Source organism: Dermochelys coriacea, chromosome 5, assembly GCF_009764565.3.
Source record: "Dermochelys coriacea isolate rDerCor1 chromosome 5, rDerCor1.pri.v4, whole genome shotgun sequence".
Taxonomy (NCBI): domain Eukaryota; kingdom Metazoa; phylum Chordata; order Testudines; family Dermochelyidae; genus Dermochelys; species Dermochelys coriacea.
In genome coordinates, this window is record NC_050072.1 from 28,170,964 (window position 1) to 28,195,875 (window position 24,912).

The 24,912-nt window shown below is 41.2% G+C and overlaps 1 protein-coding gene across 4 annotated transcripts in view; it reads right to left on the reverse strand.

Annotated features, from left to right (window-relative positions):
- The window catches only part of RICTOR (RPTOR independent companion of MTOR complex 2), a 179,009-nt gene that overhangs the window by 69,422 nt on the left and 84,675 nt on the right, over positions 1 to 24,912 (reverse strand). For all 4 annotated transcript variants that reach the window (XM_038403986.2, XM_038403987.2, XM_043514340.1 and 1 more), the window contains 4 exons: positions 11,594 to 11,720; positions 9,674 to 9,843; positions 8,704 to 8,771; positions 4,129 to 4,196 (listed from right to left, as the gene is read on the reverse strand). In XM_038403986.2, the coding sequence (XP_038259914.1) occupies positions 4,129 to 4,196; positions 8,704 to 8,771; positions 9,674 to 9,843; positions 11,594 to 11,720 (433 nt within the window). The remainder of the gene's footprint in view (positions 1 to 4,128; positions 4,197 to 8,703; positions 8,772 to 9,673; positions 9,844 to 11,593; positions 11,721 to 24,912) is intronic.

Genomic DNA, 24,912 nt, shown 5'->3' on the forward strand with positions numbered 1-24,912 from the left:
CTGTGAAACCCAGAGATCTGACCAAGGCAAGATCTCTGGGAAGTCTGTGACCTACTAAATCATCTTTTATTTGCAGGAGTATATATAGCCAGAGATTTTAATGTGGCGCGGGAGTCTTTAGCGTGTGAAGAGAGTCATCTGTGGTTTCTGAGAACTTTCGACCACTAAAGAGGAGGTTCTCAGTTTTCTGAACCACTCTCACGATCCCAAGAATTGGAGCCATGACACCCTGCATATAACTACTGCCATAGAGATAGACCTGGCAGCAGCGTGTGCGACATCCAAGGATGCTTGAAAAGACTTCCTGGCTAATAACTGACCCTCCGTGACAGTAGCCTGCAATTATTCTGTGTTCCTGTGGAATATGATCAATGAAGGCCACATATTTATTATACTTTGTGAAATTATATTTTACCACAACTGGCTGATAGTTTGCAGTCTGAAATTGTAGTGTTGCAGATGAACAGGATTTCCAACCAAAGTGGTCTAAGCACTTTTGGTCTTTGTTATATAGGGTACACTTGGAGCAGTGTTTGCTTAATGAGCTCATTCACTCAGAGAATTAGGGGAGGGGTGGAGCAACAAAAATTCAGCGTTCTTGGAGGGGACATAATATTTTTGTATCCACTCATTTGCAAGTTGGTAGAACAGTTGCAGGTGTTGCCAAACAGTTTTTGCTGAGTCCAGGAGTGCCTCATTAAAGAGTAACATTCCTCCAGTGGTTTTGCTGATTGTAAAACATCAAGCAATTTGTGATGCTAATCCTTCATCTCCTTGAGTGGTATTTGAAGATCACCAGCTACCCCCTTTATAAGGTCTTGAACCTGCTGGAAATCATTGGTCACAGATGGTGGTGGAGGCATGATCACATCAGCTGCAGAAAATGAGATAGGAGTTTGAGGGATGGCTTCTTTATCTGCTCTCGCCTCCTTTTCCTCAAACGTCTCCTTGTGTTGGGGTCCCAGTTAAGGAGGAGAAGACTGAGCATCTCTAGCCTCCCAATTCTTCGGAGCTGGTGGCCTGGCAAATTGCTGTCCGTATGCAGCCCTGGCATCCCAGTACGGCCACTGCAGGGGCCCATATAGGAGAAGGGGCGGCATTCAGGGTTGGAACCACCACCTTTGGTGTTGTGCACCAAAGGTCTTCCCTATGGGTGTCAAAGAACTGGTTTCTGTATGGATGGCTATGAGAACCCTGCAGTGACATGGAAGAGACTGAATAGAGGTCTCCCTCACCTTCTTGATATCCTCCAATGGGTAAGGGGGCACCAGCAGAAAAGGGTGGAGAGCCTGGCAGTACCAGAGAGCGACAGTAGTCCAGAGACCAAGGTGTCAGTATTGAGAGGCATTCAGTAACCATGAGCAGTGGAGATTCTGATTCATCTGCCACTGATAAATCTTTTAGGTATCTAAATTCCTGTGGTACCAAGTGGAGGATTGGTGCTGATGCGGTAGCATGCTTGGCAATTGAAGCAGAGTGTACCAGAGATTTAAAGTGTAACAAAATAGGCATCGATGATGTCTAATGCTTTAGTTTTGCATGGTACCGAGGTTCCCAATTGGGGAGGTATCAATGACAGAGTTGTACTTGATGGTACCAATCTAGAGGAGTGCTTGTCCTTGCCCTCCTTGTACTTTGTAGATGGTACTGGGGTTCTGTCGGAGCACTGTTTCTCCTTAGAGCTCAGGGACTTGCCAGTACCAGAGAAAGTCTTTCACCTCTAAGGCACTGAACTAAGAGGTCGAAGCTTCTGATACCATGGACCATGGTCGAAGCTTCCGATACCAAGGTTTTTGGGAGCAGCCTCCTTATGATGAGAGCGAGAGCTCTGCTTCTGGGAATCACTGGGATCTCAAGAGTCTTTCTTAGGGGAAGATCTGCACCAAAGTCAATTGGTGCCTAGACACAGATGTTCAGGGAGGGTCTCATAACCTGATTCGGAAGCAGATAAAAGGGAGTGCTTCAATCAGCATCACTAGCCGCAACTTGGTCTCCTGGTTCTTCCTTGCTCTAGATCCAAGGGCCAGGCAGAAGTTACACATCTGGGATATGCGTAACTGTCCCAGGCAGGTAATGGTCTCAAGTTGCAGTGGGGGATGTTTAGGTTGGATATTAGGAAAAGCTTTTTCACTAGGAGGGTGGTGAAGCACTGCGTTACCTAGGCAGGTGGTGGAATCTCCTTCCTTTGAGGCTTTTAAGGTCAGGCTTGACAAAGCCCTGGCTGGGATGATTTAGTTGGGGATTTGTCCTGCTTTGAGCAGGGGTTGGACTAGATGACCTCCTGAAGTCCCTTCCAACCCTGATATTCTATGATCAGGCAGCAAACACATTTAGAGGGGCTGTCACTAACAACAGAGGCAACTTTTGAATCCTAGAGAGCTGGGCATGCCCTGCCAGGAGAGTAAGGGTCTCCAGAGGGAGAAAGCGGAATAAAGTTAATCCTCTCATTATGTATCTACTAACTACCTAAAAACTACCACCTAATACTAAACTATAAACAAACAGTTAACTGAAGCATGCTCAAGGCAGACAAGCTAGGCCTCAGTCTCAGGCTGAGACGGTTGAGAAGAAATTGAGGGTGATTCACCTGTGCAGTCCCATATAGCTATACACGAGCAGGCCAAATGGACACTGCTATTGAAAAATCTCGAGTCAAGGGCTCACAAAGAACTTGAAGTGAAGCACCTACGTGGACACTACTTGAAGAAGAATACACTATCCCAGGATATGTTTATCATATTGGAAAGTGGAAGCATCCTTAAGTTATCACTGTATTATAAAATAACCTAACAGAGAAATTAGGTATGGAACAGCCCAACAGGACGAGCCCATAACTACCAAAAAACATGCATGCTCTGTCTTAAATGCAATCTCCAATGAACAAAAATTTGGGCTTCTGACCTTTTTAGTTCTTTGATTTACAAAAAAAGCCTGAAGTTTATGTATTTGTTTTAAAAAGGTATTTTCCATTTGAGACTGGAAAACTACGGATGACTAGGAAAACTACTGAAATGGTGACATCACGAAAGCTAAAAGTGAAAGTTAAGCAAGTGAGAAGGAAAGGGATTTTTAGACAAACTTTAAAAATTAAATGTATTTACTTCTGTAAATATTTCGATGACTAATTTTTTGGATAGAAGGAAGGTTTTATCCAAACACCCTTATACCACAGCTCACAATATGCACTTCTGAGCCCTCCCAATTCTACATTCCTGATATTTATAAAAGGTAAAAAACACAAGTAGGAAAATGTTAGCTTTTTATTTGTTTTAAAATATTTAAAGCCACCTTTATGTATGAAAGCAGCAAAAGAGGGCACAACCCCTTTTTAAAAATCCTTTAAAAGTACACCTTAAAAACTAAAATTATGGGAGGGGGAAACCAAAGGGGCAGAAAAAGGGACAAATAATAAGGAAAATGTCAAGGGAAGTGGCATATTTCAAGCCCACTGTTCCTTCAGTCTTCCAAAGGGCCTTTCAGGTAACTCCCAGTGCATGGGTGAGGGAGGTTGTACAAGAGGCAACCAGGGAAATGGTTTGTTAGATGTTTCTAATCAGTCATCTGCCTGAAGAGTTTGCACCAGTGTAGCCTCACCAATGACTGGCCACTGATTGCTGTAATTGGGGCAAATCCCTCAAAAACCTTAGGTGATGTCTAAATTGGGGATTTGCCCCAGTTACAGCAATCAGTGGCCAGTCATTGGTGAGGCTACACTGGTGCAAACTCTTCAGGCAGACGAACAGTGGCGTTATTTGCACTGGTTAGTGAATAGGGCAGATCTCCAGTGTAGATGAAACTTTAGACTATGGTGATCATCAGCCTCACCCATCAAATATCAGGAAACACAGCTAAAGTAAACAGATATCGGATACGGAATTCCCAAATTGGCAACAAGAGTTGCATATCTTGGTGAGGAATGACAATCAGAGCACACCACATAGTGGAACCCCATCTGATGTGACACATCAAAACACATTAATATCACTGAAGACAAGGTACTGATGAAGACGATACAAAGTAGACTCATAGGAACAGATTCTATACTTAAACGAGCCACTCTCTCACTCTTTAAACTCCCTTCTCTACACACAAATAGGGGGTGGGGAGAAAAAAACAAAAACCACTTACCTGCCCATGACCGAAATGCTGCCACTATTCCCATTTTGCTAGCTAGGAAGCGTGCTTCTCTGTCCTCTCTGTTATAAAAACAACAAATGCCAGACAGATATACTACCATTACGTTACTGTTAAATCTAGAGTGGTACTTTGTTTACTAGCTACTTCAAACAAGAGTACAACTAACTATTAGAAGCTCTTTGACAGGGAATGGGATCCAACATAAAAAATTCAGGTTCTATATTTATAATATAAAGGTTACAGAATCAGAGTTTTAATTCCATGACTTTTTTCTTGTAAAATTGAAGAACCCAATCTCCCTAGCGAGTTACCTTGCTAGCCATGGAATGCTTCTCTAATCTACAAATGAAAAAGCCAATTATAAACAAGCTTTTTTTTTTTAAATTTTAAAGGTAGTGGAGGGGATAAAAGATCAGGTTTTAAAAATATTTAGAAAGTGATTCATACAGAGGTGTCATTGTTATTTGTCAAATTTTTTACTATGGTTAACAATGAACTTTTATACTACTGTGATAGGCAACAACCCCCAAGATAAAACATTCAGGCCTTTTCTGTTGAAAAATGTATTTCTGAGAAGATGTAAATTCTGATTTAGACCACTACCATCATAGACCAAAATAAAATCCCACAATAATTTTATAAAGAAGTCACATAACTTTATAAGCATTTGGATAGCAGATTTTTCTTCAGTTGGCATAATATTTTCAGAAAGATGCATCTTGGCATTTTTGACCATCAAGCCAAGAGAAGTTATTGTGATAGTAAATGTTATAGATAGATATTCCCCAGTCAACTACACAAAACTACGCAGCTTCACAGAATTCACAGAAAGGGATTCTCCTCCCCATAGACCAACCCCTGAATGCAGCTGTAGCAGCATAAAGTGATCATGAAGCCATTTCACTGGCTGGGACAAAATTCTCCAAACACAAACACTACATAATGTTGCCATAGCAGCCTTAGACACAATCTCTTGTGAGGCCCAGCATAGAGGGTGCAGGGTAGGGCCAGAGCATATCACTGTGAATATTTTGGGCAGCACTGCCAAAAATTATGCTAGGACCACTCCAACCTCCAGAACAGCCCAGAATCAGGAAGGCAAAAAAGGCATCTTAAAGCCACTAAGATCCCATCTACCATGGACTGTACCCCCTCTAATTTTCTGGTAGTATAACACACAACCATACCCATAGATTTTTAAGGCCAAAAGGGGTCTATAGTCTGACCTCCATAACGCACATCACAATTTTATACAGTAATTCCTGCATCAAGCCTACAATTTCTGATTGAGTTAGAGAATCTATTAGAAAGCCATCCACTTTTGATTTAAAAAAATTAAGCAATGGAGACTGACAACCCTGGTAAGATGATACAATGAGTAATTATTAAACTCACTGGTAAAAATGTGCACTTTTTTTCTAATTTGAATGTGTCTAGCTTCAACCTGAAGCCACTGGATCTTGATTTGCCTATATTATATTAAAGCCCCTTTACTCTCAGTAATACTCTGCCCATACAAGTATCTTTAGACCATGATGAAGTTGCCCCTAACTTCTCTGATAAGTTCAATCTATTTAGCTTGTCTTTTACTGTAAGGTAGGTTTTCCATACTTCAAAAAGATTTGTAGATCTTTCTAAACCCTTTCCAATTTTTTCCAACATCTTAAGTATGGACACCAGAACTGCACTTAGGATTTCAACAACAGCCTCACATAGGTGGTATACAAAGTGATGCCAGTTCCATCTTGCTATGTGATATTTCTGTGTTTGTACAGCCAAGGATTTCATTAGCCTTCTTAGCCACATCATTGTGCTGACAACATATATTCAGTTACTTATGATATCTGTGTCTTTTTCAGAGTCGCTGCTTTCTAGGATGCAATTCGCAATCCTTTACATAAACATCACCACTATATTTTGTTCCTAGATGTAGGTCTCTGCATTAGATATTAAAAGACATGCTGTTTAATGAGCCCATTTTACCAAGCAATCCGGATCATTCAGTATAAATTACCTGTTCTCATTACTTACCCAGTCTGTGTCATGAACATTTTACCAACAATTTTACATTTTCTTCCAGCTCACTGATAGAGGCACAGAATAGGAATGAGCCAAGAACAGAGCCTTATGGGACCACACCAGAAACACCCACATTTGATTATGATTCCCCATTAATAATTACTTTGAGATCTGCAAGTTAGCCAGTGATTATTTCCTTTAATATGTGTTATATTGATTTTATATAGAACTAATTTTGTAATCAGAATATTGTTCAGTACTGGTTCAAATGTTATAAATAAATAGCATATTGTCAGTTTCCATCAATCAAACCTGTAATCTGACCACAAAACAATACCAAGTTTGACAAGATGTATTTCCAAAAAAACATGTTGACTGTCATTAGTTATGCTTCAAATCTCTTAATTCTTTACTGATTGCATCCCATATCATTCATTCCATTATTATTCTGCTCTGGATTAATGTCACACTAACAGGCCAATAGATGCCCAGGTTAACCAATTTACATTTTTGAAATACGAGCACGATATTAGTTTTTTCCCCTCAGTCCTGTTGAACTTCCTCAGTTTTCCAATAATTATTTAAAAAAATAAAACCAACGTCAGTGGTTCAGAGAACTCCTTGAACAATTTAAAAAAAAAAAAAAAACTCTAGGGTGCCAGTTAAATGGTCTTGCAGACTTAATGTTTTACTTTAATTGGTGCTATGTAACAACAACTTACTGCTCAATACAAACTGTTCCTTTACTAATAATATATGAATTCATCATCCAACTTCTTTTCAAATACAGTCAGAAATATTTATTGAATCTTTTGCCTTTTCAGTATCATAACTGAATTCTAATTCTACCTTCTCCATCTAGAAATGAACCTATGTCATTGCTAGGATTTATTCTTTTCCTGAATTTAATAAAATTTTAAAATTCTCATTCTCTTTAGCTTCCTTTTTCAAACCTCTGTACTTCATAATTTATAGTCATTGCTGTTAACTTTTTTCCATGTTTATATACTGTATTTTGTCACTATTTTCACTTCGCTTATTAGGCAGGATGTTTTGAGAGGTTTTTTTTTTTAAACCCTAAATAGTCACCTTAACTGATTACAGACTTGTTCCGGTTTAATTATCTAGAAACATTATTAAACAATTCCCAATTAAATTTTTTCCTTCATATCAATTTTGCTGTAATTTTTCAGCTTTGGGAAATTGGCATTGTAAAGTGCCAAATACGTTACATTTTGTGATTATATTCTGTTTGAATCTAACAAATGTACTCAGATTGTGATTACTGGCATGTAGGCAACCACTAATTTTTAGTTGAGCAATCAACTGTTTTATGTCAAAAAAAAGATATGTAATACTAAATTACCCAAAGTTGAGTACAATACTTGGTTAGAAAATTATCTATAATTTAGAAGAGAAAATTAGATCTTACCTATAAGGTTCTTATTACACTCTGGTCCAACATTGCTCCCTGCCCAGGAATGGAGGCAGAAAACTCTGGAGAACTTTAGTATGGTATGGGCCTAGCCTCTGTATGCAGACAAATCTATTGTTTTGTCTCCCTGCTTCAGGGACATGGAAACACCCCATAGTTCAGAGTGTTGTGCACAGAGATGCCATAAACTCCAAAGATGGTTTACTACTGGCAGAATGAGACCTTGAGCATATGTCCTCCAGGCTGAAAACCTACAAGATAATGACGTTTTCCCTCTATCTATATATTATAGACAGAAGCTTTATGGAATTGTTTCTCCTGTTTTCTAGTCTGATATGATGGTCTACACTAGACCTCTACTAATCCCCCTCTCTTTGCTTTATTGGTTAGAAAATGATCTAAGAACATTCCAGGTCCTATGCTTCTAAGCTGTCAATTTACATCAAAGATACCATTACCTGGTTTAGAATAGCATTTCTGCAAACTCTATCCTTCCTAAATTGAGTGTATGCAGAAATTTTAACATTCTATTCATGTGATTTCTACCACATTTCAGTAATACCAGTTTCTTCTGATGAATGAGCACTTAACTTTTGTTTATTTCTCAGGCTTCTAGCATTGATATACAGGCAATTATTTTTTTTCTCTTTTTGTCCCTTCATTAAGGGTTATATGCTTGAGCATTAGCATTATGTTTAGCCCCTTTCCTTTTGTTGTTAGGTTAGTCCAGGAGGGTATTATACTAACTCGACTGTCACCCTTAAGTCTGATTTGCCTACTACTGAAATGACACAAAAGGGGTCCAATGTTCCTTGACACCAAAACTCTCTACTTCACACAACGTTTATAACTCCATTTCTAATTCATGCCTTTGATAATTTAAAGAGAACTATGTTTATAACCCATTTAGTTTTTAAGTGTTTAAGTTCTAAGTAACTCAACAAGCTACACAGTTTACACTTTTAATTTTACCTAGGCTACTATAACTCTTTATTCTTTCACTTTTGTGAACTATAGTATATTTAAATCTCTTAGAATGGAAAAAAATGTTCAGTTATAATACTGCAACTTTACCACAACCCGTGACACAAGAAATAGTACTAAGTACTTACTTCAGCTGTCCTTCTGCTGTGTCCGGATTGTGCCTGTAGTGAAAGTCTGTGTATGGAGCTAAAATTCGCTAAGCAGACAGAAACACACACATAAGTGTATCCTCTTGACAAATTAAAGATCTTTGTTCCTTCCCCACCCCCACCTCTCAAGTCTCCAATTTATGATTTTATTTATTCATTTAAAGATTTTAACGTGTTTAAAAATGAACTTAAAAATGAACACTTTTATAGTGAGTACAGAATAAAATTTGAAGTGAACAGTAAATTATTATGATTTAATTATTCATGTCACTGATTAGTAACAAAATAACCAAAACAAACTTTTACCCCTCCCCACCTTCAGGAAGAAAGAAATTATTAGCCTAAATGGCACTGTTTTCCCACTTGTCAGAGACAGCTTTCAGTTACTAGCAAGAGTTGCAGTAAATTCTACACTGTGTTCACAAAAAGGACCCATTAGTCAAGACAGAATAAACAGCTATATCCATGAGCACGAAGTATCTGCCTAATTCTCATTTCAAAACTCAACGATGCTCAATTCTATTAACATTCGTGATACAAATCAGCATCTGATTTATCAATTTATTCTTGTACAGCTAGATATATTCCTCTCCTTGTCCAGAGAAGCAAACCAGAAGGCTCATGTAGTAATGTGAACTAGCACATATTTTGAAGTTGTAAAGTAAATCCAAAACCTTATTAATTTCTCTCATATACAGCGCAAACAGTTCTTTTCCTAGAAGCTGGAACAACTGATTACAGGTTTGAGTCAAGCTTATTCTCAAAAGTGAAACCCTCAGTTACTATACAATAAGTTATACCAGCTACTATGGTCCACTTCCATTTTTTTCCTATTTTGAAATGGTACTGCATCTTGCATGTGACACGTCACCCACATTTCAGGATTTCAAAATAAATAATATAAATTTAACAACATATTTAAGACTGGAAAAGAAAATGAAATTACTACCTCTAATTCAACATCTGCTCGCACATATTGTCGAGTCTTTGGATGATTAAGGAGGTGCAAAACTGTAGTTATGAGAGCCTCATTTATTCGGCTTAATTGACAATCAATCACATTTTTCAAGATGGTACTTAGTCCACCCCGAAGAGCTACCACCTCTGGATTTTGAAGTGCTAAAATAGGAGAAAAACGTCAATTTAACAACTCAAACGAAAGTAAAAATTTTAAGTGCCTCCAATATAGTAAATGCCATACTGGATCAGAACCTTGATCCATCTAGTTCAGTACCTTGTCTCCAACAGTGACCACCCCACAGATGCTTCAGAGGAAAGTGCAAGAAACCCTACAATAGGCAGATGTGGGGTAATCGGTTGCCCATGAAGGTTTCATCCTAATCCCTAATAGTTAGAGATTGGATTAAATCCTGAAGCAAAAAGTTTTAGCTCCCTTCCAATACTCTTTGTTAGAATTAACTTATTTAAACCCTGGATATTCTTATCCACATAAACCTCTGAAGCCTCTTTGAATCTTGCTAACTATGGCTAATACTGGAATATGTAATGGGACTATTTATAAACTTGCAGCAAGGAATCAGGAGTACAACCCATTATATTTGAGATTAATTTATCAAAGATTTGTTTATAAACTTTTTTCCTGTGAATGCTGTCAGGTGGTGGTGGTCATAAAAAGCTTTAATGGAGTCAAGTTATGTTGTTGATACCCCCATCAGCTGCCGACATATTGTAATAATATTTCATCAATATAAATACTGGCAAGAGTCAGTCATTACACGGTGTTTCTTGACAAAGACAAATATGCTTGCTTCAAAGCACACGCACAATAGTACATGGACATTTCATTATAGGTATATTGTTTTTGGAATAGAATGAATTTGTACTGCGGTATAAAATGTTGTATATATGGCAAAGATAGTTCAGTTTCTACTTTTTTAAATCTAAAATTTAAATCCTGAAAACAGCAGTTACACTTATTTCCCATCAGTTGATACTAGCATGTAATGATCTCAATGAAACTAATTCTACAAATCATGGTGGATGCAATAAAGGTCACATTGTCTAAATGATCTCTGTGAAAACAGACTTATTATTTTGTTGTCAGTGGATATTATCAATTTTAAAACTTTTCATGCAAATTAAATGTTACAGTTTAATATCTAATTGGAATGCATATTAACATGAGTAATAAATGTGGGGATTAAAATATTAAAAAGATATGCTCAACTTAAATACTTCCAATTTTCTCTGAAACTGTTGCCACCTATTATTACACGTAATGGTCACCATTACTATAACTGAAAAGTACTTGAGAAAAACATTTTGCAGCTTCATTTGCACATTTGACAGTGCCTAGTAATTTTCAAAAAAAGAAAAGGAGTACTTATGGCACCTTCGAGACTGACAACTAACTCTAAGGTGCCACAAGTACTCCTTTTCTTTTTGCGAATACAGACTAACACGGCTGCTACTCTGAAACCTAGTAATTTTCAGTTTCCCCTCCCCACAAAGACAATTATTGCTAGTTTGTGTGCGTCTTTTACACAGCAGCTGACATGGGGTGGGGACGGGGGACTTTTTTTTATAGCAAAGGTTAATTGTAGAAACCACAACAAAATGGCAAAGAGCTCAGGGCAACGGTAAAACTGTCAATTTCTTTGGGTTTTGGGTGTGCTTTTTTTTTTTTTTTTTTAAACTGAATAGATTTCAGATTGACTGACTTTTTTGACAACTAAAAAAATTCACTAGATTTGTGACAATTATCTGCTTTACAAACTACCTACTATAATATATTCAATTACTTGGGGGGAAAAGCACTTTAGTAAAAACCTACAAAAGAAAGGATCGTTTAAAGATTTGATGAGTTGATGCTTTGTATTGAATTTGATAATTGTTTCAACATTCTCACCTAGTTCACAGATAATGGCAATACAAGCTCGAACCATTCTGTCTCTCTCCTGAAGGCCATCATTTCCAACTGCTATCAAGGAATTAGTAATAGAGCTAGGGAACAAGGAAGCATTCACAGTGATCATCTGCCAAAAGAACAAAAACCAAAAAAGGATGAGCAATTTCTAGGTTGCCACATTCACACCCACTTCCAGAATCATGTGTATAATATGATGTAGCCAAACATATAGCCCCTTATATTACCTGCTTATATCACAAATCCTCTAAACCACTGCCTTCTGCTCTTGAGCTTCTTGGCTGACCATTTTGCTTCTCTCTCTTATTCCTCCGTTTGTAATTTAACTTCTGCACATGGGCATTAAGAAAATGGAAGGGGAGATTGTTCCAAAGGGTAAAGCAGCAATGAAAAAAGCAATTACTAGCCTACTCAGAACTTCTGCAGGAGCCTCTGTTAAATTTTACTGAGAGAGAGAGAGAGAGAGAGAGAGAGAGAGAGAGAGAGAGAGAGAGAGAGGTGGACTGCAGTATCTTAGGCCTTGTCTACACTAGACAGTTTTTTCAACAAAAGTCGGGTTTCATCAACAAAACAGTGGAGGTATACAAACTGCAATGCTCCTTCTACCGACAAAATGCTCCTGCTTTGCCAACAAAATAGTATCACCTCGACGAAAGACGTAGAGACTTTTGTGGCAAAGTTATATTGACAAAGTGTCAGTGTAGACACAATGCTTGATTATATCGCTCTAAATAGCCTCCAGGAGGTGTCTCACAATGCCCATCCTAACAGCTTTGGGCAGTGGTTCAAACTCCGCTGTCCTACACCATGTACACCGGCATCCACCCCTCCCCCTTTAAAAGCATGGAAATTACTGAAATTCCACTTTGTTTGCTGGGTGTGGACAGCTCACATCGCATCTTCTCAGCTGACCACGGTGGCTCCATGCAGCAAACGCTCTCCTGCTTTGAGCACACCCGAGCTGCTTGATCTGCTGGCACTGTGGAGAGAACCGGCTGCTCAGTCCCAGCTCTGCTCTAGCAATAGGAACTTTGATACTGATTGTCAGATTTCTCATGGCTTGTTAGATACAGACTATGTATGGGACATGCATCAGTGCCGTGTGAAGACAAAGGAGCTAAGGCAGGCATACAAGGGAAACAAACCGTCGCTCTGGTGCTGAATACCTGATGCTTCTATAAGGAGCTGGACGCCATCCTTGATGGCAATCCCACCTCCACCGCCAAAAGCCCTGGAGATACTTCAAACGGGGCTGGAAGTGGCGGACAGTGGACTGACCCCGAAGACGAAGTCATGGACAAGGAGGTTGAGTTGGAGGACGATGTGGCGCACACGTCAGGGTTGTCCAGTGGCGCACCAAGTCAGGACCTCTTTTCCACATTAGAGGGGTCTACCCAGTCGCATCAGTCCGTCTCTGGTACGCATGACACAGGAGAGGAGAGCCCTGGTAAGTGAACTCTTTGAATTGATGCTCCTCGATTATATGAGGTAGAGCTGTCCTTTGCTCTGTATATTCAAGAAGTGGGTGAGGAATAGAAACATACAAGACTAGCGGTGTTTGAGTGTGCTCCACATTTCCTTCTGCAGCTAAGCAGTACAGCAGAACAGTGTGTTAAGGCGCACCAAGATTTCATGGGACTCCTACAGAGAGATTTCAGGGAAACTTTCCTAGGAGGTACTCACGAATCCTCTGCAAAGGTTCCTTCCTCCACTTTCCCGCACCAATTGGCAATCACTTGTGCAGGGACCAAAGTAACACAAAGGCGAGCAGCATAGGGACTGGGTCTGAAGCAGCACACATGCAGAAGATGCACCCTTGCATCTTTGTTTACCCTCAGAAGTGAGAGATTGGCTTCAATGACCCGATGTGTAAAATGGTGACAGAATTTACAATATTGGCCCTAATCCATGCAGACTGTTACTTATTACAGTATCATCTTCTACATGTTTGCAAACTGATTGCTTAATTATTTGCTCCGTTATTTTTCTGGGTACAGAAGTTAAGCTGACTGGTCTGTAATTTCCTGGGTTGTCCTTATTTCCATTTTTATAGATGGGCACTATCTTTGCTCTTTTCTAGTCTTCTGGAATCTCTCCCATCTTCCACGACTTCTCAAAGATAATCGCTAATGGCTAAGATATCTCCTCAGTCAGCTCCTTGTGTATTCTAGGATTTCATCAGGCCCTGGTGACTTGAAGACATCTAATTTATCCAAATAATTTTTAACTTGTTCTTTCCCTATTTTGTAATGGACTACATCAGTAGAAAGGGGTACTTCTGAATGGTATTACAGGCTCTTGTGGATCACTGAGTGTTTCACTGACATGAACACAGGGTGGTCCAGGAAGGAGCATGACGTATGCATCTTCAGTAACACTGGCCTGTACAGAAAGCTCCAAGTAGGAGCTTCATTTCCAGATCAGAAGATTCCATTGGGGAATGTTGAAATGCCCCATAGTGATCCTGGGAGACCCAGCATATCCCTTACTCCTATGGCTCTTGAAGCCTTACATGGGAAACCTGGACAGCAGCAAGGAGTGCTTCAACAATAGGCTGAGCAGGTGCACAATGATCATAGAACGTGCCTTTGGCAGATTAAAAGTACGCTGATGCTGCCTTTACGGCAGGTTAGACATAAGTGACCAAAATATTCCTGTGGTCATAGCAGCCTGCTGTGCACTCCATAATATTTCCGAAGCTAAGGGTAAAAAGTTCCCCCCAGGTGGGGCGTGAAGGTGGATCGCCTGGCAGCTGAATCTGCGCAGCCAGATACCAGGGCTATTGGAGGTGCCCAACTGGGGGGCTATTCAAATCACGGAGGTTTTGAGGCAACATTTTGACAATCAGCATGAATAATGTGGTTTTTCTATACTGCACTCTGCCATGCTTTGTTAACTTGCCATCTTGCATAAAAATTGTGATGATTCCTGACTGGGATTTGTAGTCAGCAAATGATTAGACTGCCACTATATATTACTACCAGCAGCAACCACCGTCTGTAGGAGACAAAGATTGGTTATCTTTCAGAGAGTTTGTTTTAAATACTAATTAACAACACCCACAAGACTTGGTGGGAAGGGAGATAAGAGTGCAGGGCAGTGAAGGCGCTAATAGCCGTGTGTAAGTCCAGCTATCATTTCAGAAGCTGTACGAAAGGGTGGAGTGAATGGGGTACCAAGACGTTCTGGGAGAGTGCAAAGAATGTGTGGGAGGAGTTTGGAGAAGGCATGGAAAGCAGTTCTGTATCAGCTGCAGAGAGGGGCAAGTATGCACATGTTCTGCCAGGAGAATGATGCAATCCCACCACTCTGCGCTCTTTTCCTGAGCCCAAAAGTGACGGTACCCTGTGTGCAGCTGTTCTGTGAATGCCAAAAGTTATCTGGTATTGTTTCTTTTCATGGCACACAGCAGGTCAGGCAACTCTGATTCCTGTTCAGATTGGGAGCTCATGATATATTGCATGATCATCCACGATGTATTCGTAACAGTGACCACAACAGTAGAGAGCAGTGCAGGATCCATCCTTTCACACAGAGATGGCATGCACATAGTAAACAGGAGCCATTGAAAAATGTCACAAAACGCAGTCGGAAGCCCATGGAATGCTGGGACGGAAATAACCGCATCATGAGACATTGAGCCCCCACCCACGCTGCACTCGATTCACTCTGCCTTGCCACAACTCCTAGCTGCAGAAGGTGGCAAGCAGAAGAGTGGGATAGCTACCCACAGTGCACTGCTCTCACTGTTGATGCTAGAGCACCGACTGTAAACGCACTCAGCCAACAGAAGGAGCGTTGTATTAACATGCACAAGCGATATAATTACACCAGTTTTTAACCTGTCGGCTTAACTTGCGTTGACGAAACTCTGTAGTATAGACAAGGCCTTTCAAGCTACTTCCTTCCTTGAGGGCTTAGGAGCTCTGTGTGGCAGCCACGTGACAGCTACTCAGCTGCTGAACTGCAGGAATGGGCCTCCCATCTTGCGGAGCTATAAGGCCCATAGGAAGAGAGACGGTGTTGCAGACTGGAGTAGAAAGAGCAGCCAGCAGCAGAAGGGACTACAGTACTCCTGGGGTTAGACGGAGGTGGCTGCCATGTGAAGCTCATAAATCCTGCTTTAATGAAGCTGTTCTCCCAAATATTACAACACAATTCAACTCTGCTATATAATCTGTGGGGCTGTGCCACAAACTTTAGGTCTAACACACGACATAAGTACACAGGGCCTTTTAAATACATATACAGCACTACATGGCAAGTAGGGATAGTTAATTAAAGTTAGGCAAACTTAAGCTAAGAAAATATCTGCTTTATGGTTTGAGGCAAGTACAGAAAAGGCCTCAGTCAGCAAGTAAAAGGTCAAGAGAAGAATAAGCATATTGCTTACAGTGTGGGAAAGATGTATGGTTCAAAAGTAACTGACAACATGAAAAGCTGCAGAAACAAGACAAAGGAAAACTGTCTTAAAAGAAACAAGCATAAACCCTCCCACTGTTTTACTGGTAAGCAAAAGGGCTGTGGAGAAAGGAAGGACTTGGAAGAAGGAAAGTAGCAAGAATGAACTGCTTCAAACTGAGTTTTTGCAAAAGCTAGCTGAGGTGTATAAAAAAAGAGCTATGAATTTGAAGGTTCTTTGTCAGTCTCTACCTGATCATGCTAGGGCATGTCTGAATAAGATGATCATCCCTCAGTGTGGCCAGTTTGTAAGTGTACTGCTCATATGCTTATAAATACTTTGTTACTGTATTGGATATAGTGACTGCTTGTTTTCAGGCAGATAGATACGTTTACTGCAATTGTATAAATACCACATGGCCTTTGGGCCATAAATTACTTTATTAAATCCAATTAGCGTTGTGGCAATACCTTTCATAAATAATAATTCTAACATTCTGACAACCATGAAGGGACTTCCACCAACATTAATTTCAGTTGCTCTAAAACCCCAGGGTAAAGTGTAGTGACTTATCCTCTGGAGCCATTATAATTTCTCTCCTAAAGTAAAAATCACTAACAAAAGAGAAATGGAAAGTACCTTGGATACCTATGCAGAAAGCTTCTTGGCAAAACATGGCAGAGGTCCATTGAATACCACTGAAATTTTAAAGAGTAAGACCAGAGGAGACCAATATTAATACTGCCTTCTTAAACAATCCCAAGGTAAAGAAAGCATAGACAAAGGCAGCTGTGTTACAGGGATTGTACTTGGCTAAGGGCGTGTCTACACTACAAAATTAAGTCTACTTAATTTAGGTCAACCTACAGCCATCACAGTCATTTCAATCAGCTGTTGGTGTCCACACTACCCTCCTTCTGCTGATGGAGCATATCCTCACCAGAGGTGCTTGCAGTGACTAAAGTGGGGCATTGTGGAAAAATGACAGCCATGCGGGGCTCCCAACTGGAGCCCCTCCATTCACATGAGGGTGACAGCCCCAGCTGTGAGCCCCAGCCAGGCTCAATTTTATGCTGCTATTGTCTCCCCTCAGAGCAGCTGCACTGTGGGGAGCTGGGAGGCCCGGCCCTCAGCACCCGGCTGCTGTGTTCAGAGCGGGGAGCCCAGGCAGCAGCCTGGCTGGGAGCGGGGAAACCGGGGGAAAGCAGGGCTCCCTGCTGGGAGTGGGGAGCCTGGGCAGCAGGCCATTGGGAACAGGTAGCTGGGAGCCCAGGGGGCAGCTGGGCTCTAGTTGGAGCCCCCCACCCACCCAAGGGTGACAGCCTGATCTGTGAGCCAGGGATGGAGCCGTGAAAATGAAAAGAAATGTAGTCAACAACCCATGTTAAGTAACACAATGTCTACATGGACACTGCGCTGCCCTAACTACATCGACAAATGCCCTACGCTTTTTGTGGAGCAAGACTGTAGTGTAGACGGACACACTTAGGGCAACGTAAGCTGCCTTACACTGACCTAACTCTCTAGTGCAGATCAAGCTAGTCTTTGCAAGCAAAGTGCACCATCTTGAAGAATGAGTACAAAAAGCACAGAAATAAGCTCAGAGCTGCTGAGAGAAATCATATGATGAATGTGTCATTTTGGGAGATAAACAAGTGATTTTTAAGGAGAGAGAGAGAGAGAGTTAAAAAAGTAGCTTTTGCACAAATTAATGCTGCAAATTTTAGAGGGAACTGAATAGTTGAGGTTTGCAGAAGTGTTAACAATAGAAACAGAACTGTTAATGAGGATGTTAAAGTGTTAAAAGGTTGGCTTAATAATGAAACTAATTTATGGCAATTCAATACAATTCTAGTAGTCACGCCCAATGGAAAACAGGTAGTCAAATCACGCAAAGGGCTGGTCAGGTGGTGAGACTACCCCCACTACACTTTTGCCCCAGTAGCCTTTACAGATCCTCTGAAGGAAAATGGGCTCTTTTCCCAAAGGAATGATATGTAAATAATCAGTTGTAAATGACTGCTGCATGCATAGACACATCATCATTTGACTATGGATGATTTAGTCAAAAATCACTGAAAATGAAATAGGGACTTCTACACGGCTTGAGTACTTCCATATGTACAAATGGGGACATAATCTATGTACAGTTGTGCAGAAAGATTATTAAGAGCAACACAAAGGATGCTGATCAGCTAAAACAGACTGCAAGAAAAAAAAGGGGACAAACACCTAGTAAATTAAAACAGAAATACTGCCCGTCAGAAAAAGAAAAAATGTAAGTGTAAATGAGCTTACTAAAGTTGCAGATAGCTGAGACACTGAGGAAAATAAGGGAGTGAAAACAGCAGTTAAAAAAAAAAACATTACTAGGATTCAGCAATTAGCAGAGCCTAGGCCCAAAAAGTTATCTTGCCTGTGAAAATTTATCCAAAGCATAAATATAAAAACACAATGGCAGTTTAGAAATGTGAGGAACTTAAAAGTATCATATACTCATAAACTGCAATTTGCAAAGGTAACCATTTTAGGAAAGAAGGTTCAAAGGCTCAGTGGCAAGGGTAAACTGAGCAAGTTTAAAGTATTTATTTGGTCTTTCATAATAATCTGTTTACAGTACAGCAATGGACCTCAGAATTTAAAAAAAACAAAAGATCTAAAAAGAAAATGTAAAATGTGTGAAATAAATTGGCTTTTAAAAAAATTCCACTAATCATCTATCCAAATCTTTCATTCAAAGTTGCAAAGTGGATAGAGATGTTTTGCCAAAACACAGATATCTAGTGTCATGTGGTTTTGTTATTTAGCATTTATAAAAGCACTGAGGTACCAAGAGGGTTAAAATTCAATATCTTCTTAAATAAGAGCCAGAGGATATGGTCAGAACTGTGGCAGGGCCAGCCAGAACCAGGATAATGGGGAGAGATCCTTTTTCAGTAATAAAAAGCATCTAAAAGCATTGCAGGAAAAGAATGAAAAAGTAAAGACGGTGCACCTCTTAAGAAACAGCGGGGGAGGGGAGGGAGGAAGTGCACAAGAGACACCATATTAGGAACATTGATAAGGATACATGGAAACTCTTTAAGCACCAGAACAGTTTACACTTCATGTGGAAATCGATATGGCTAATATAATGCAATAGCAAATAAAAAGTGGAAATTAAACTATAAGAGTTCTGATTAATTGTGAAGTAAATGTTATTAGGGAGTAAAAATCTATATGGTGATGTTTTGTAAGTGGAAAAGATTAACAGTATAAAAACTAAGAAATTGTTTAATAGATTGAAATGCCCCAGATTGAAAACAAATCCTACTAATGGCTTAGGGCTAAACTTAAGAAAATGCTGTGCAATATGTAGATGATATTCTGGTGCATACTTCTGATAGGGAAAACCATTTAAAATGTACTGGAAACCTGTTTGCAGGAGGTTTCCTTCCTGGAACTAACCCTGCATCCTGGCCAGCAAGCTCCAGAAAAACAAAAGGTTGAAGTGATTTTGGAGCTGCCCTTCCCTAACACAGAAACAGTGCTGCTATCTCACTGGGCAGAACAGGATTTTGGCAGGATTTCTTCCCTGACTACACAGCAAATGCTGCATCTCTCTACCAACTCCTGCAGAAAACGGTAGAATGGGAATGGACATCCCCCCGTAGCATACAAGTTAAAAGAGGCTTTAACGAAAGCTCCAGTTCTTAGCACTCAAAGTTATACAAAACCTTTTGGATTGTTTGTTGCAAACAGGGACACAGCCATTTCAGCTGTGTTAATTCAGGACTATCATGACAGAAAAAAACCTATTGCTTATGCTTCCAGGATACTGAATGGAGCTGGAAAGTAGTATACCTGATGTGAAAAACATTTATCGACTGTTTGGTGAGCTTGATACATTTAAGATGTCTGATGGGCACACAAAACTGTACACTGCTCATACTCCTTTAAAGTATCTTTTGACACTATACCATCTCTGATTTTACCAGACTAGTCCTATTTGACACTGTGGTCCTTGCTGCTGGAAGAGCACCAAATTGAAGTCTGTCATCTTAAACAACCATCATCTTTGCCTGCGAGACTGTTAATTGTGGTACTCCAAGCAAGTATCCTAGAAAAGGGGCCTCTAACCATTTTATCCCATGTGCAGTACATATTTTAAATTCTTAATGGCTTCACCCTGAGAGTCTGACAATATATGTTGATGAGTTGTCTTATCACCAAAAATAAGATGTATAGTTTGGGTGCCTTCGGTTCAGGTTGAACATGTGCAGTACAGGTGTAGTACACACTCAACCCACTATGCTGAAGTGGCTGCTGTAGGAGAGGCATCATCACTCTGTAATAAAGGACAAGCACCGGCAAGTATAACACGTTCAGACTCTCAGTGCATCTGTGATGCTCTGACAACATATCTCCCTTGGTGGAGTATGAATTTATTTTGCAGTACAGATCAAAAGCCTTTACACTATTAAGCCCTTTTGTCCTGTGTATGGGAGCTAGCAAACAAATTTGGTACTCAGTGGGTATGTGTGCTTAAGGTAAAAGCTCATTCCACACATGGGGAAGTGAGCAAGAAAAACAATAGGGTGGATGAAGCTGAAGCTAGTGGAGCTCCAGTATAGGTCCCACTCATGATTATCCAGTCCTTGGTGTTACCACTTGAGCACAAGCAGAAAACACTGATTTAACAACATTACAAGAATCTGATCCAGAAGTATCTGCTCTTAAACAAAAAGTATTACATGGGGGAGTTAAATCAGTTAAATGGCAAATTGCTCCTTGTGAGGGAAAATTTGTTGCTCACTGAAGGGGATGATTTACCTTACCTGGTCTGAATTCTCCCACAGCCCCTTAAAAGGGAAATGTTAAGATCTGTGCATGATGTACCATTGGGAGCCCAACAAAATACTGATGCCACTTATCAGTGACAGATTAAAGTGGCCTGATTATAAAAAAAAAAAAAAAAAAAAGTTAAATAGATCATGTTAACAATTGTGTTATTTGGTGCTAAAAGCTATTCACCAGGGAAAACAAAATGTGGATTTACTCAGGTAGAGCACCTCAGGGTTCCTTGAGAAAGACTGCAGATTAACCATGCTGGGAAGTTATTGCACACAAGAGGCAGCAAACCAATATCTACTTGTAATTGTTGATGTCTTTACTAAATGGATAAAAGCCTTGTCTACTGGAAAAGCCACCTGCTCCTGTTACAGCAAAACTATCACTACAAAATGTCTTTTCCAGATGGGGAATGCTCCAGAGACAGAGACCAGGGAACAACGTTCACAGTGAAAGTGATGGAAATGCTTGCATTACGCTGGGACTAGAGCAAAAATTTCACATTACTTTTCAGTCACACGCTTCTGGCTTGGTAGAAAGTACAAACAGAACAGTCAAAACAATGCTAAAGAAGATAGTGTGTGAATCAGGCAAAGATGAAAAAATGCCTATGACTCTTCTGACTTTAATGGGAACCCAAAATAAAACTGGTGTGTCTCCTTTTACTGCTTTAACAGGCAGAGAAATCAGACTCCCAGAGCAGAAGGGTTGGCCACAAAACAATGGATAAGACAGATAGGGAAAAATTATAATTTATGTGTCTAGTGCACAGCAGGATCATGCCAAAAACGAGGACATGCTTTAACTGACAAGCCCAAAATGCAGACTGGTAAGTAGGGGACAGAGTGCTGGTACAGATAACCTTGGGAAAAAAAACATTTCCAGCTCCTAGATGAGGAGGCCCCTAGTATAGAATACAAAAAAGCCAGCACTGCAGTTTATCTGGCACACTACCTTGAATTTTTCATGTGTATGTTAGACATGAGGGGCATTATACGTGCTTTGTGTTTCCTGTAAATTTTACTCAAATAAGGTCTCATGAATATGTACCTTTTTGAGAATCAAGAGCAGCAGAAATAAGTGTGGCACAAATACCATACAATAATAATAATAATAATAATAATAAAAAAAGAATTCCCCAAGGTGGAGGTAGAACTCAGTAATAGATTGGTATTATAGTCCCTTAAAGAAGTGCTGTACAGTGATGTTCAACTGATACATGTACCTATGTTGTTCAGCTTGACTTCACTGCATTTGCCAAAAGGATTATGTCCACTAGAGCTTGACCAATTGTATGGCAAATGATAAAGGACTATTGTAAAGACTTTGTTGATAGAAATGTAGAGGTAAAGGCACCCGAATCAATTCAAAAGAGATGCCAACAGAGCCCTATCTGCCAGTGATTTAGCAGGGTGGTTTAGAACAGGAGCATCAATCTGAAACCTGGACTTGGTGAACATTAAGATCCTGTGGGAACATGACTGAGCATCCCAACACAAGCTGGCTGCGGACATACTAAGCCCAATGAATGAGCAAAGCAAAGAACTCGTTAATCAGGAACTTCTGAATGTATATACTATGTACAGTATAGTGAATTTATTTATTTCATTTACTTTATGCTGTACTTCCTTAATCAACCAAACCAGTGAGGACCATCAAAGCAGGACAACAGCCAGGCCATAACATACCCTCCATACACAGGGTATGCACTAGACAAAATCAGCCTCTCTCATTGATACATAAGGTAAACTGCCATCTTTATCAACAGAGAAATTGAAAACTTGGTATGGCAGAGATCATATTGATTGGGATAAGGAGCCCTACCGCCTTTCCACAATTAACCCCCATGATATTGGGCCCTTGAGAGGGTTGGGTGGTTTGTTTTTGTTTTTTTGCGCAGTTTTCTCTTTGGTGGGTGGGGGGGGTTGTTTTACACCATTTATACTATCCATATCAGTAACTACAAAATACCACCAGTAGGAGTACTAAAAGACAATGAAGCCGATAAGGTTTGAGAAGTTTGTTCTCCTCAAATACTGTGGCAAGATAACAGGTTCTGGAAAACCCTGGACTTGTCCTGTTGCTTGCACCTAGGGGACACCCATATGTGCAGGTACAACATTTTACAGCGTTGCCAGAATGTGGGTTCTCTCTGGGGGAGAATCTCCAAACTTCACAGTACTTTTGAGACACTGGGAAACTGGTGAAGTGTAAACCACTTATGCTGGGAATGGTAAATATTGCATGGTGGCTGGAAATCATCACTTTTGGTATGAATCCAAAGATTATTCTGATTGGTCAATGTTTTGTTTCCACACCAAAATTCACTATGGGGATAAATGGAAAGACCTTACAGTATGAAAAATGGGCATGGAATGTAACTGAATTACAGGCTGAAGTCAAATTGCGGTAGAACGCTTGAAAAGCAGTACCCAAGTTTGGGCATCCTTGAGCTTGGAAAAGACAGTTGTAACTGTCTTTTCTTCTTTGAGTGATTGCTCATGTGTATTCCACAATAGGCGATTCCAGGCTACATCTGTTGGAAGTGGGTACGAGTTCACAAGTTCCCAGGTCAGAGGACAGCCCTGCTAAACCCAGCATCATCCCTGGTTTGGAGGATGATCGCATAGTGCGAGGTGAATGTGTGAACCAAAGACCACCTGGCGGCTCTATAAATGTCCTGGATAGGGCCACGGGCCACAAAGGCAGCTGACGAAGTCTGTGCCTGAATCAAGTGTGCCCTCACAGTGGGTGGCAGGGGGACACCCACCAGCTCATAACAGGAATGGATGCATGAAATGATCCAATCGGAAAGCCACTGAGTGGAAAATCGGCTGGTTCCTTGCACGCTCAGCCGAGGCAATGAACAGTTGCGAGGACTTTCTGAATGGCTTGTTCTGCTCGAGGTAGAAAGCCAGAGCCTGCCTCACTTCGAGTGTGTGGAGACGACAGTCCTCATTGGAGGCATGAGGTCTGGGGCAGTGGACCGGTAGAAAAATGTCCTAACCCATGTCATAGGCAGAGAGCACCTTCGGGAGGTTAGGGCCCTGAGCTCTGAGACTCGCCTGGCCGACATGACTGCAACCAGGAAGGCCACCTTCCGTAAGAGGCGAGACCAGGAGCACATGGCCAATGGTTCAAAAGGGAGCCCCGTGAAACAAGCCAACACCAGGTTTAGGTCCCACTCCGGGACCGGGGGGGAAGGGGGGAGGAGGAAGAGGGCTAGAATACGGAAAAAGACTGTCCAAACCCTTAAGGAACTGGCCAGTCTTGGCATGGGAAAATACCAAGTGCCCTTGCACCGGTGGATGGGAGGCCGATATGGCTGCCAGATGCGCCTTGACTGACGAGGGCGCCAGGCCCTGGGCCCTCAGGTGGAGGAGGTAATCGAGGATAAGCTGAATCAGGGCAGCCACAGGAGACACCTGGTCCACTGCCCACCTAGAAAACAGAGACCACTTCGCCAAATAAGTGCAGCGAGTGGAGGGCTATCTACTTTTGAGGAGACTGCACTGAACCTGTTCTGAGTATGTCCTTTCCTCTCCACCTAACCACTGAGCAGCCACCCATGAGGTGAAGAGCTGCTAGGTTGGGATGGAGGCGGCGGCCCTGGTCCTGAGAGAGCAGGTCCGGGCGGAGCGGCAACGGCCACAGCAGAGCTACCGCCAGGCCCGTGAGGGTCCCGTACCAAAGCTGCTTGGGCCACGCTGGGGCAATCAGGAGGACCCCGGTCTTGACCGTCTTTATCTTCTCCAGGACCCTGCTGATTAGAGGGAACAGGGGAAAGGCGTAGAGAAGCCGGCCTGACCAGGACAGGATAAAGGCATTGGAGATAGCGCCCCTCCCCAGGCCCTCCTGGAGCAGATCCGGGGTCATCGACGGTTCTGCCAAGTTGCAAATAGGTCCACCTGGGGAGTTCCCCAACTTCGGAAGACCCAGTGGTCCTTCCGGGTGGAGGGACCACTCGTGTTGTAAGGAAAAGTTCCTGCTCAAGTGATCCACCCTCTCGTTCCAGGTGCCCGGTAGTGGAAGGCCTTCGGGTGGCTGTCATAGGCTATACAGAAGTCTC